This window comes from Porites lutea, chromosome 5 (genome assembly GCF_958299795.1).
Source record: "Porites lutea chromosome 5, jaPorLute2.1, whole genome shotgun sequence".
Taxonomy (NCBI): domain Eukaryota; kingdom Metazoa; phylum Cnidaria; class Anthozoa; order Scleractinia; family Poritidae; genus Porites; species Porites lutea.
Window position 1 is genome coordinate 32,411,670 of NC_133205.1, and position 12,521 is coordinate 32,424,190.

The 12,521-nt window shown below is 39.7% G+C and overlaps 1 protein-coding gene across 1 annotated transcript; it reads left to right on the forward strand.

Annotated features, from left to right (window-relative positions):
* Positions 1 to 3,164: 3,164 nt before the first annotated feature.
* LOC140938613 (uncharacterized) lies at positions 3,165 to 12,172 on the forward strand. Its single transcript, XM_073388112.1, has 7 exons — positions 3,165 to 3,519; positions 3,904 to 4,643; positions 6,740 to 7,001; positions 8,237 to 8,349; positions 8,687 to 8,899; positions 9,689 to 9,921; positions 10,222 to 12,172. The coding sequence occupies exons 2-7, from the start codon at positions 4,137 to 4,139 to the stop codon at positions 10,958 to 10,960; spliced, it is 2,067 nt and encodes a 688-aa protein (XP_073244213.1). The 5' UTR covers positions 3,165 to 3,519; positions 3,904 to 4,136; the 3' UTR covers positions 10,961 to 12,172.
* Positions 12,173 to 12,521: the final 349 nt, after the last annotated feature.

Genomic DNA, 12,521 nt, shown 5'->3' on the forward strand with positions numbered 1-12,521 from the left:
GACGCTTAGAATTTGTGTGGAGGGGGGCTTTTTCGAATTGCATGACTCGTGCAAGTCGTGCAAGCCTCATCCAAGCCGGTAGTAAAACTGCACTAACTGATGTACGAGTCGTGCATGCAAATGGTTAAACTGCTCGTATAAGCCGTACCACTTGAAGAGGCCCAGGCAAATTGTCACATTCACCACTTGAAAGAATTAAAAAAATGTTATAGATTGCGTGATTACCACTCTTGGTAATCGCACCGCCAGAACCTCCCGTTTTCACGACTTGAACAAGAGGCAAGAGCTTTTAGGTTTCTGAGAAACTGCCCACCTACCCCTCCCCTTAACTAAAATTAACACTTACTTCTCAATTGGGGCAAAATGATGGCTTAGGAGAGGGGTAGGTGGGCGGTTTCCCAGAAACCTAAATTGATTCCTGTAAACCGCCACATATTAGCTCCCCACCCCTAGTGACAGACCCATCTACCTGTAAACAAAAAAATACATCCGATTATAACCCCCCCACCCCCGCCCCCCAGATATAAGTCCCACTTTGGAAGATGTATAAGACTGCTTATAAGCGGCAGGTTAGGGTATCGGACTTTAGTTTTAAACAGAAATTGTTCATCCCATTGTTCCCCCTGCGAGAAAAAATGAAGAGTGGCTTTAGAGAGAAATGACATGATATTTTAAGAGTTTTCACTTTAACTTAGCAATTTGTAAATAAAACTTGAAAAACATGTATTATAAAAAGTGTCCACTGCTGTTATTACATCGGCAAAGGGGCTATGTCATGAGGATGTTGCCATTTTAAGCCAATTCTGGCGCTAAAGTCATTAATTTAGCGTCTTTTTCATTCGAAAAATGCCCGCATATGGAATTATGAACAAGATATCGCATAATCAAGGAACACTAACAATTATAATTTTCTGGTGATTTTTTCAGAGATGCATAAAAACTCGAAAAAAATTGGGCCAATTGTTTGCCTGTTTCAATTTTTTGTGTTTTCAGCTATTTTCTTGTGTTCCCCTACAGTTTAAAGCTGTTTTTCATATATTAACAATATTTGATAGGAACTGGCTGGCTTGGATCCCAAAACTAGGATTGGGGAGCTCCTGACAATGCATGGCACTCATCATCCAAAGGCCAGAAGTGAAACCTCTCGTTACGGCAAGTTTTCAATTGGTGCCCATTACGGTTTTTAATTAAAATCGTACAATACACTACAATACAATAAGTTAATAAACATGTCCCAAATTGAGACAATAAAGAATTCAAACTGACTGAAAGAACGTCTTTTGTAAATAGATGTCGGACACTATTATCTGACAAAGTTTTCCTAGTAGTGAATATGATGGATTATTTACATGAGAATCAAAAGAAAGGCTACTGTCAAATATAACTCCTATAAATCTTTGTAAAAGGGCGAAGGAGATAGATCTCTACCAAAGGAAAGGGATGGTGATACGGTTGTAGTTCCAGGGCCCGCAGAGCAGTTTTTAGAGTGCAGGGGCCGATGACCACTTCTTTTGAAGTGGGGGATGGAGTGCAAATTTGGCTGTTCTCTCTTTGGGGCTGTTTAGAACTTTCAGATTACTGAACCTTTCTTGAGTCATTGTTGAGCGGAGTCAAGTTGATAAATTTTAAGACGCGAAAAAGTACCTTTCTCCAGCTGAGCCTGATTGCACATGCTGGATCCGCCACTAGACATTTGCAGATCATTATATTACACTGTAGGTTCCTGTAAGCGCTTCATTTTGTCTAGTACATCATCGAAATGGGTCAGAGACCAAATCAACAGCCGATATAATTTGTTTTAAGAAACTCCAGTTCGTGGAGTAGTCTTTAGATTTAATCGAGAACCATCATCAAAAAAGACTCAATTCCGCGTCGTCTTGCTGATTTAAAAACGCAGAAGTCTAGGACTAAGTGTAGTTTTGAAAAGACAGGCGTGTTGAGGCTTTTTACGCGTCAGACTGATGGGATCGAAACGGACCAATAATAACTTTTGATGCTGGAAGATTCTTATGCAGAAGATACTATTTATATGAAAATGTATATTATAATGGAACCTCTATGACAAAGTCCTCGGTCTAAAAAAATTTTTTTTTTTTACTCCAGTAATAGTAGAATATAAGGCAATATGCAAAAGAACCTCGACATAAGTTAACGAACTTCGTTATAACGAACATATTTTGCCAGTCCCTTGGCCCTTCGTTATATCGAGGTTTCACTGTACTTAATTTAATTTTATTTTTTTTCATAAAGTGAATTGATGAAAAAGAGAATGATAAGGCTGAAAAGAATCAGGAGCTTAAAAGAGAAATTGCGAGGACTGTTGATGTGGAACTTATGTGAACTGTGCAGGTGATACCGATTGCCGGTTGTAGGATCATTGGGAAGTAGCTGGAAATTAAAGTTGAACATGAGAATTTGTATTTCATTACCCATAAAAACTACGCTACTAGGAACAGCATGGATTTAAGTAAGGAGGTGAACTCTAAGGGGCCCGTTGGTCATGGATTAATATGCCCCGCTCCATTAGCAAGTAAATCGGTATGAGATCAGCAAGTTCACAAGGCAAGAAATTAATAATAATAATAAGCTTTCGCGGCTTGTTTTCCGTATTTTTTGTGGAACCCGTTTTGGGTTTTTTCCGCGCGCTGCTGACATGACCCTAGCCGAGTCTCCGGTAGCCTAAAAAGACGAAAATAATGCTTTCCATTGTATTTCATTGTATTATATTGTATTTCTATGAAAAGTGTGATTATATCTATAGAAGGTGAGGAGTCATTGAAAAGCCTATGATTAGTAGGTTATAGTCAACCAATCGATAGTTTGGTATTGAAGAAAAAAACGCTGTGCGCCTTTTTTTATTTTACTTCAATAAAAACGTATTTGGCAAACAGGTAATCTGCCTAGTAGTGAAGCATTTCTGCTTTTATTCTATGTGTTATTTTTTTGGCTTTAACTTTGTTTATATTTCTTCTGAATAGTTTTTGTTGAAGATGGCGTTGAAATTAGTGCATTCAGTGGAAGTTCCATTCATAAGCTTTGAATAACAATTTTTTAGCCAATCAAGAAGTTGGCAAACAATAAACCGATTTCTTTATTGACGTCAAACAACAAGAAGGAACTATTCCTGTTTTGAATTCCATTCCCCTTTCCTTCTTATGGCCAAAATCGAAATAACTAAAATCACATTTTTAAATATCGGAAAAGGAATGCTCGCAGGGGTTGAAAAGGGGTCATAAATCAAAACAGTTTATTGCTGATATAATTACCCCTGTTTCATGGAACTAATTTGTCGTGGCTCGCTGGTCACAGATAAAAACCTGTTTCAACGCCTATTGTTTAGTTTCGGTAGTTAGGCAGCTCATCACGCGGGTCATTGCAGTCTGCTTTATATTCAAGAATTTCGTGAACCTGATGACATGTTACAAGTTTGAAGAATTCTTTATCGTTTTCGATGATGCCCTTGAGTGTGGACGGATGGCACTGAGCTGAGAATTCACGGTGTTATCGCCTGTAGACGAGGTCAGTTCTGAGAAACTTCTTCACAGACTTGTTTTATTCATTGAGAGTGAAATCATATTGTGCAACATCACTATGAATTTTGGCTGAGTGCAATATTGCGGTAAACATCTACATGCCAACAATTTTGTATGCTCGAAGAGGAGCTCGACTCAAACCTGTTCTCTCTTGAGATTTGTTTAGCGACGGTGGGTTTTCAAAAATCATTTCTATAGATTTCCTAGAAGTGCCCAAAACGTTAAACTCAGCCGCATTGAAATCCAATGTAGTACTAAATCGGAAATCAACACAGACGTATTGTTGCTTAAAAGTTAATAATATAAATATTAAGTTTTGTCGTAAAACATTTAAGACTTAATTGAAGCTTTTTTGTGGTTACATTTTCAGGCAGCTGTTTCATGAAAATTCTTTGGATTATGGGCTTATATTATGACCGTTCAGAGTATATAGCAACTAAACTAGCATCAGGCTGCAGTTGTGATTGGGTTGATTCAGAACAGATTGATTGTTCTATGAAAGTGACTGTATGTTAGTCATGTCCGGACAAGCTTTGTAACAGACTTCAGTATCGAATATACAAGGCACTTCAAAGGATCTAAAAAGCAGTTTCCTGGCTTAAAATGGCCGATGTGGAAATGGCAAACGTGACTAATGGGTCTACGACTAGAATACGAGTTGTGACACGCAACGGGTCAACCAGCAACAAGACCGCAACTAATAAACATTCCTTGTCCGATGACAAGGAGTCTTCTACAGACGTCCCACACGAACTCTCAGATGACCTAAAGCTAGAATCAGTCGATATAAGTTTGATTCAGCGGAGGACTTACTTACTTTCCGCCGGAATTGGGGACACTAATCGGTCTTTCAATCGTTTCAAAGGTTGGATCGGTCTCGTAATATGGATCTTCAATATGGTCATTCACTTCGGTTTGGATTTTTACGAGGCGGTATTTGTGTTTGAAGTGTCTTGGGCAACATGTATTGGTGTGTTTCTAATAACACTTGTAGCTTGCTGTTACTCCATGATAAGGCATTCTGTTCCATGGTTTATTAAGGGGGTGAAAAAACTCAAGAGAGACGGACATTATCCCAAGACTCTAAAACGTGTTTACCTTATATTCAAGGTAAGTATGTGTCCATTGTCGCCAATGTTCTAATCCCCCACTGTTTGTAGTTTCCTTAATGAAATTGTTTGGTATTTTATCAGATTCTTCTCAAAACGTTTAGAGGGCCAATAACTGTGAGATTATATCAATCACAATCACACCCCTGATGTATCCAATTCTTCGCGTTATCCATCCAACTGCGCATTTATTTTAAATTCATTTATATCAAATTAGATACCGGGTTTGCTGGATTTGCTCCCTATGCGATTATCTCTAGGAAATGCAAATAAATCCAGGAATAGCCCGAGTGTATATATATTTTGAGGATCCTTTTATCGCTTCCAACCTGTTCCCCACCGATATCTAATCAAATACATTGGCCTCGCGGTTTTTAATTTCTGCATTATCCTGATCTCAGAATTTACTCTTATTCTTTCTATTCGTACAAACTAAAACGTTTTACACCTCAATTTTTTTGGAGAGGAGCTAAGAAGAAAGAAATCTTTGCGATCTAGTAGGTATTCGATCCCCGAGGTTTCTCAGAGTGAACGCCGTCTCATGTAGTCTCTAAAATGATTTATTTCACGGTTGTATGTCTAAAAATTTTTTTTATTGTCCTCTTTTTATCTATTGAATCAATGAAAAAGAGGCTACCTACAGTTGTTTTTCATTTGTGAGTGATTAACAGAAACCAACCGAACGGAGGAGACAATTACCTCTCTTTTGTATCAATAAAAATAAAATTTGAGGCCTTCAGGAGTTATGGTTCGTGGAAACTATATTTAATTGAAGTAAAAAAAAAATTGTTTTGAACTGCATGTTAAAAATAAGACACTGTTTTCGTTTTATGAAAACCCTGATGGAAAACATTTTTAGGTTTCATTTCCTTGTCGAAAAACAATAATTGTTAACTTTTGCGATGAGATATTCATTTTCAGAAAGTCCGTACGTCTGTCAGTGATTCTTTTATAGCAGTTTGTTTCTTGTATTTGATTTGTTTGATTTGAGTACTAAGTCCCCATGACACGGAAACTCCAGGTTGTCAACCGACAAGAATGCTTCACACTGTTTCAGGCTGACGTTTTGTTTGATTAAGAAAACTAATTAGTAAGAAAGTTTCCTAGGCAACCTTGGGTCGGAAGATAATTGGCAATTATTGTATTGGGCTTTCGTATGATGTGAAGAATTATGTAGATCGACTAGGAGATTAGTCTGCTACACAGCCGTTTTTAGTGTCGTCACGCAACGCTCCTCCCCACAGTGGGGAGGAGCGTTGTGTGACGACACTAAAAACGGCTGTGTAGCAGACTACTAGGAGATAGCCTGTGTACAGGCCCCCCCCTCCCCTCAGTAAAAATCGCAAAAGGGGAAGGGGGGAGGGGGGTCTGCACACGGGCTACTATGAGGGTGTTTCGGCCTCGGCGGATAACACCCAACCTCCGAGATCTGCATAATTCTTCAGATCATTCTTAAGCCAAATCCATTAGTTGTTTTTCTAATTCATCCAAAATATTTAATACCTTAAAACATACTTGGAGGCGATGTTAAGTTCCCGCCTTCATTTGCCTGCCGCTTGGCAAACTCAGGTTGTAAGCGGATGTAAAGTCTAGTTAGTCTAACAGATATCCTGTCCTCTCAATAGCAGTTATTATCGTTTCGTTTTTGCTATCACTTTTTCGCAAAACATGTAAAAATTTTCTACGCGCATTTTCTTCATTAAAACAGCTGAGCTACTGCTACCTCGTCCTTGCAATAGCCTGGACTATTGACGTCATTTTACCGGATATCGCAAAACGTCTTCAAATATGATCAACGCTAACTGGTTATAAAGCCTAGCCGTGGGATTTGAGCCAAACAGAAGCGGCGAAACGGTGAAAGGAAGAGGAACGCGCTTACCGAGAAGTGCCGGATTTCTCCCTTCCCTTCGGAGCTCCTTTCGCGCGGATCACAGTTAAATCATAAAGGCTTGTGTATCTGTAATTGGATGACTTAGTGCAATGTAGCCTGGACTGTTTTTGGGTTACTCGTTCCCAAATTCTCTATTTATATTAGTTGTCCACTTAACTGGTGTTTATACTTGTGCCGGTTTTCAAATTGCTTTTTTTTTTTATCAGTTTATGCCTATAGTTGTGGTTATGTTTGCCATGGGTGCAGCTATGGGTCAGTTTGGATGTTACGCTTATGATGGAGCTCTCAAACTCAGCTTCTCCAAGCTGTCGAATAAGACTGGAGTCATGATTCCTACTGGAATTGACGTGCTGTTCAACATTCTCAGAGCAACAAGCCTGTTCCACATCTTTTATGGATTTTGTCTGCTACTTGTGTTCCACTTGAGTTTGATCTTCATGATTCAAAGCTCAATGCGTGAATTTAACGGTAAGAGAGCTGTTCTCATTCAAAATAGTTTATAGTATTTTTTTTCTACAGAAATAAGTAGACAAGGTGTAATTGAGATAAAATATCTTCTCAGGTTAAACGGCAAATATTCAACCTGTTTGTTCAGAATTTCTTTTGTATCCTAGCCTTAATTGTCCATATGAACTAAAGTAAATTCCTGGCTTTACCTGGGAACGGCGAAAGATCAGCGGCATGTATTATTTAGTGGAGAGGGGCGACCTCACATTTTCCTTCTCTAATCACTCCTCTTCGGTCCGTTCCTACGATCTGAACAGCTGGAGCAGGCTTCTGGATTGCCCAACTGTCCACTGATTTCTTTGCAGGAGGGTGTTTTAAACCCCTATACAGTCGAATCTCCATGTGCGGCCACTCCTCGCAAGCTCTCACCTCCTATAAGCGACCACCAATCCAAAACACCAAATTTTTACGAGCCAAAGCCTCACAGTTGGAACCTCTAGTAAACGACCACCTCCTGTAAGCGACCGCGACCACTTTTTGGGCCTTACGGTTAATGATTTTCCATTGTTTTTAACCTCTTGTAAGCGACAACTTGACGCATTCTCTGATCTCTATGTTCGCTATGTCCACTATGCTACTTAGATTATACGAAGAACTTTAGTGGCAACATGGAACTACACATGTCTTAACTTAGACATTGCATGCAATAAGTCATCTTCCATAAAGTAGATGTGCCTGGACCTCTTCTCGGAAGACTGGGGGCCCTGTGGTTCGATTCTTGTAAGCGACCACTCAGTCTTTGCATTTCTGGTCAGTGGTCGCTTACGCGAGGTTCGACTCTACACACAAAAGTTTATGGCCTAATACTTATAACATTTTGCCTTTTTCCTGCCCGCCCCTAGCATGCTTCAGGCCCCCAGATAGTGTAGGGAAGACGCGAAGGTGAAAGGCACGCGAAAAGTTGGCGGGGAGGGAAAAAAGAATCGAAGGGATAGCACCCGACCGTCTCGGCGTATGGAACAGGCTAGCCCGCCTCAAGACCCCTCGTATTTCCTTACCTTAAAGAGTTGCTATTAATAACGGGTTACCTGAAAAATAATACCATCAGGTTTTGCTAAAATAGGCACCTGAAACGGCTTCAGTCTTTATTTGCCATCAAGTGCAAAACCGTTTTCCTGCCATGAAGCACACCTGTCTGGTGAGACAGTTGAATTTCATTTTTAACTTTGATGTTCTCATATTACTTTTCGCTTCAGATCGGATGGGTAAACTTTTCCGTGAAAATCCAATTCAGGTGGCTTTTCCCGAAGCTGTCAATCTTTTCTCTGCTCGCGCCAAGTTTGTTCGTGAAGGAAGCCAGAAGAGCACGGTACGTTATTGAGTTTGCAAGTGCGTAGATTAGAACTTTATTGGTGGGTTCACCACGGGATGCAAAATTGGCATTTGAGCAGTTACCAGCATCTTACAAACAACTTATTGACCAACCCCAAGCAAAAATCGAGAACAATGGACTAACTGGACAAAAACCGACAATTTGACTAGAAATAAAATGACGTATATTATAGTACATTTAGAGTCTTTACAGCCAAGGACGTCACGGAACTTGATTGACCAAGTAGGTCAACAGCTAGCTCGAAACCTTTCGAGCTAACGTATATTTTAGTATCAATTTTGTATTTTCTTACACAGGTTGTTTATCTCAACAGGTTGTCCTTACCACTCTTCTGGTTGCCTGCAGTACTTCGTTTGTTCTGAATGCGTACAACTTTTTGTTCTTAAAGCGGTTTGCTATTTATGTGTGGTTCGCCATAGCACCTCTTATCTGGGTGGTGTGTCCGCTTACTGGAGCAGCTTGGGTAACGAAGACTTACTTGAGGTACAAGCTGGTGGTGGTTAACGCATGGGTTGATATCCCTGAGGTATGCTATGGATGACGTTTGTTCAGTAAAGTGCCGGAAAAGATAAGCAAGCCTTGATGACCGGTCTATATCACACTCGTATCCAATCGCTATTTATGTGTTTTGGGAGTGAGAGAAGATTGGGGTTAGGCGCGCGTGGGGTCTCATGGGAAGGGAAGAAGGAAAAATAGCGTCGCCCGCACGCGCCTCAACCTAACCCCCAATCTTCTCTCAGCCCCAAAACACATAAAAAGCGACTGGGTACAAGTCTGGGTCTATATGATCTTCAAAAGCTCGTAGTACTCGCAAACAGGGAGTTTCTTGTTGGAGATGGTGCTGCCAGCACATATGATCCAACAGGGAAGTCTGAAAAGTCACTGACCAAATCCCACAACACAATAACTACCAACAACAGTTTCCGCAAGGAGAACCGCATTCTCCGTACGACTCCAGCACCACCCCACGTCAAGCTAAAGCAGAGGTCGGCAGAGGTGTGGAACCTTTGAGATTTCCTACAATTTGTAGGTCGTGACTTCACTACAATGCAAAAATTGGAAGTGAGGTTTTCGAGTAATGCTCGTTCTTGTTTGATTACATGACGATCAGTCTGAGTCCTTTTCCGAAGATCTGATTTTGAAGTATCCATCCAAGTCAAGGCCGTGATTTGCAGGGCTACGTCTTGCGATATACAATGCAAGCCTGCTTTTGTGGCGGTTTATTCCCACGTAACATGTTCCCTTTTGGTCGCAAAGGGCCGGCGGTTTTTTTGGATAACTATACTTACGTTTTTACTTTTATCAATGTTTGCAGGAACACGAACTTGAAGCGTTAGCGCATGACTATCTACATCAGTCACATTCGGACACTCGCTCCAGGTCGCCATCACCGATAAGGGCCAGGAGGGGTGCTCCTAGTGAGGAGAAAATAAGGTCCAAAGAAACGCCTGATAAGAAAGACGCGGTGGGATTTAAGAATAAAGGCTTTACAAACGATGACTGCAATGTAGCTGTTAAAACAGAGGCCAAAAAAGCTCCAAATTCGAGGTAATAATTCCATGAGGGAATACTCTTATTTTTAATAATTTTCGCTAGAATCGCAAAACTGAAAATTTAACACGCGGACTTTCATACCCTGCATCATAGTTTATTAGTCTACATCAATGTCAGTGTACTATATTGGCTAGTCCATGTTCTGTTCTACAGTTTTAGCGTGCGAGCTCTCTTCGCCTGAATCAAGGTCCTACTCTTACGGCAAGGAGTTCTTGTAAGATATCAGTGGCGCAGCTGTCAAGAACACCTTCCGGTAAACACGTCTTTCACACATCTGTTTTTAAAATATTTCAGGAAAAACAGTGAGATATCCATACATTTCTCCGCGGACGAAAGAGCATCAAAACTCAAACGAGGATCATTACGAGGCACAACTCTCAATAAAACACCGAAGATTTTACTTACAGATTACGATCAGGTTAATGAAAACGCCGTTTCCTCTCAGACATTGAATCTCAGGAGATCCAAAAGCGAATCTTCCTTGACAGATGTTGAAAAAGTTGACAAATTTCTAGGGAATCAGGAAGTGGCTCTAAGCGGAAGCTCATCCAGCGAAAACGTCCCTGACGTGGTGAGAATAGACATAGAGGGATCTCAGTCTTCGGAAAACCCATCTCAAGCCACTCAGGGAACTCTTGTTTCCAGTGGCACTTTGACTTCCTCGTACAAGTCTACCTCGTTTAGCGATTCCACTGATCGCCATACGAGTTCCGATGGCGAGCGGGTTGCGGAAAAATTGACAGTGCCTTCTCGGGATGAAAGTGCCCAGAAAAAAGGCGAAAGCCAAGATTCTCTACCCAGAGTAAACTTTTTAACTGGTATGGCGAAAACGTTTCATCAATGGCGAACAAAAACGAAGAAGAAGCGTAAGTTTAACTACGAAAAGTACATTATCTATTTGGAGAGTATTTTGCCTACAGTGGGATTTTCAATCGGTGGAGTTATCATTACTTTCAATGGAATTTATACTTTTATTGTGGTTTTAACATTTTTAGTCGGGGTCTTCGCTCAAGAAGCTTTTTTTGGAAATTAATGAAAAAGTAGGTTCATGAAGATATGATTAAGTTTGATGATACAAAGACATCAACACGGAAAGTTTTCAAGTTAATGGAGAATGAAAAGTTAGTGAATAGATAAATGCAGGTAAATTGAGAAGCTGGAAAAACTTACAGGGTCCATTGTAAATTCAAAAGATCTATTAAACCCCCAAAATATGATATTAACTGCTACCCGTGGTCCTTCGATGATCAAGTAAATGTGTACTGATTTTCAGTTCACACTCCCACACTATTTATTATGTTATCCTGTACTTATCAAATCTATTTAAAGCAAGTAGCAGAACTACTGCTCCCATAGTCCCAGCTTGGGAATCGTAGTCCCACATTCCTGTAGTCAATAAATCTACAAGTAAATACCTTTATTGCTTCCGCAGTCTCGTAGTCCTGTAGTCGATGTCTCTATTAACATCAGGTAGGTAGTTTTAAAGAACGAAAAATGATACAATCCACAGTTTTACGTTTTTTTCAATTTCGTTTGACGATTGCGGGACTGCGGGAGCAGCCTTTATAGGTGAATTTTTAGTGGACGGGTATTCTAGAATCTAGTCAGTTACCGGTTTTCTAAATTACGGCCAAAATTTTCTAAATGGACCGATTTAGATTTGTAAAGTTAGTTGTCGTCGATTGTAAGTAAGATGTGAGTCTTTAATTGCTTTGATGTTTAGTTAATGATCGTTTCTTTTTTACCAGAAATCCTATGACCCAACTGAAAGGAAAATTTCACAAAATATGCTAACCAAGTTAGATTTTCTGTGTTTCAAATTTACATATTCTTAATTGAAAGGTGTTTACACTAAACAGTATTTAATGAAAAGCTGTATATTAATTACTTGGATGATTCAAAGGACATCGAATATCTTTGCCTTTCCCCGTTCAAAAGTGATAATTTTATATTTAAAATAGTCTGCTATTATAAAAAGTCTATTTTCTTATTTTGGGAAAATTTTATATCTTTATTACTACCTATTAATTATTTCGTGGATCCAGGACAATTTTTGGAAAAGGCCTATAAACGGCAATATAGTCAATCTGGTAGCTACATTGATGAAGTATATTTATTACTTAATTAGTTAGTAGAAAAATTATATAACTGACGAGGAACAATAGTTAAAAATAGAATTTGAGTTGGCAGTCGTATGTGGACTCTATGTAATATTTAAGACATATTAAAGAAATGATTTTTTGTAGAGGGGCGTCAGAGGTCAAACTTCTTCTGGTTTACATTGACGATAATCTCAAATTGCAATGTTTGATAATAAAAAGATCAGCGCTGTTGTAAACCAAGTTGTAGTTTACTTGGGGTATTGCGTTGCGCTTCCTTACCCCTCTAGTAGAGACCTTTAGATGGGCCTTTAGATTCTAAGACGAGAACGACTACGAGTACGAGATTTTCTCAATAGTAAGTATTGCGCGCGCGTGAACCAGCGTTATTTTGGCGGGAAAAAGTGGTGACCGTCGTCATTCTACTACGACTTTTAGCGAGAGTGTCGTAGTGGCGGGAGAAAGTTATCAAATGTTACAAGTTTTAGCATTTTG

Bases quoted from the DNA above. Each gene is read 5' to 3' on its own strand.
- LOC140938613 (XM_073388112.1), top strand. From the start codon at position 4,137: ATGGCCGATGTGGAAATGGCAAACGTGACTAATGGGTCTACGACTAGA. The intron at 4,644-6,739 runs GTAAGTATGTGT...TTTTTTTATCAG, and splicing joins GTGTTTACCTTATATTCAAG to TTTATGCCTATAGTTGTGGT. The intron at 8,900-9,688 runs GTATGCTATGGA...CAATGTTTGCAG, and splicing joins CATGGGTTGATATCCCTGAG to GAACACGAACTTGAAGCGTT.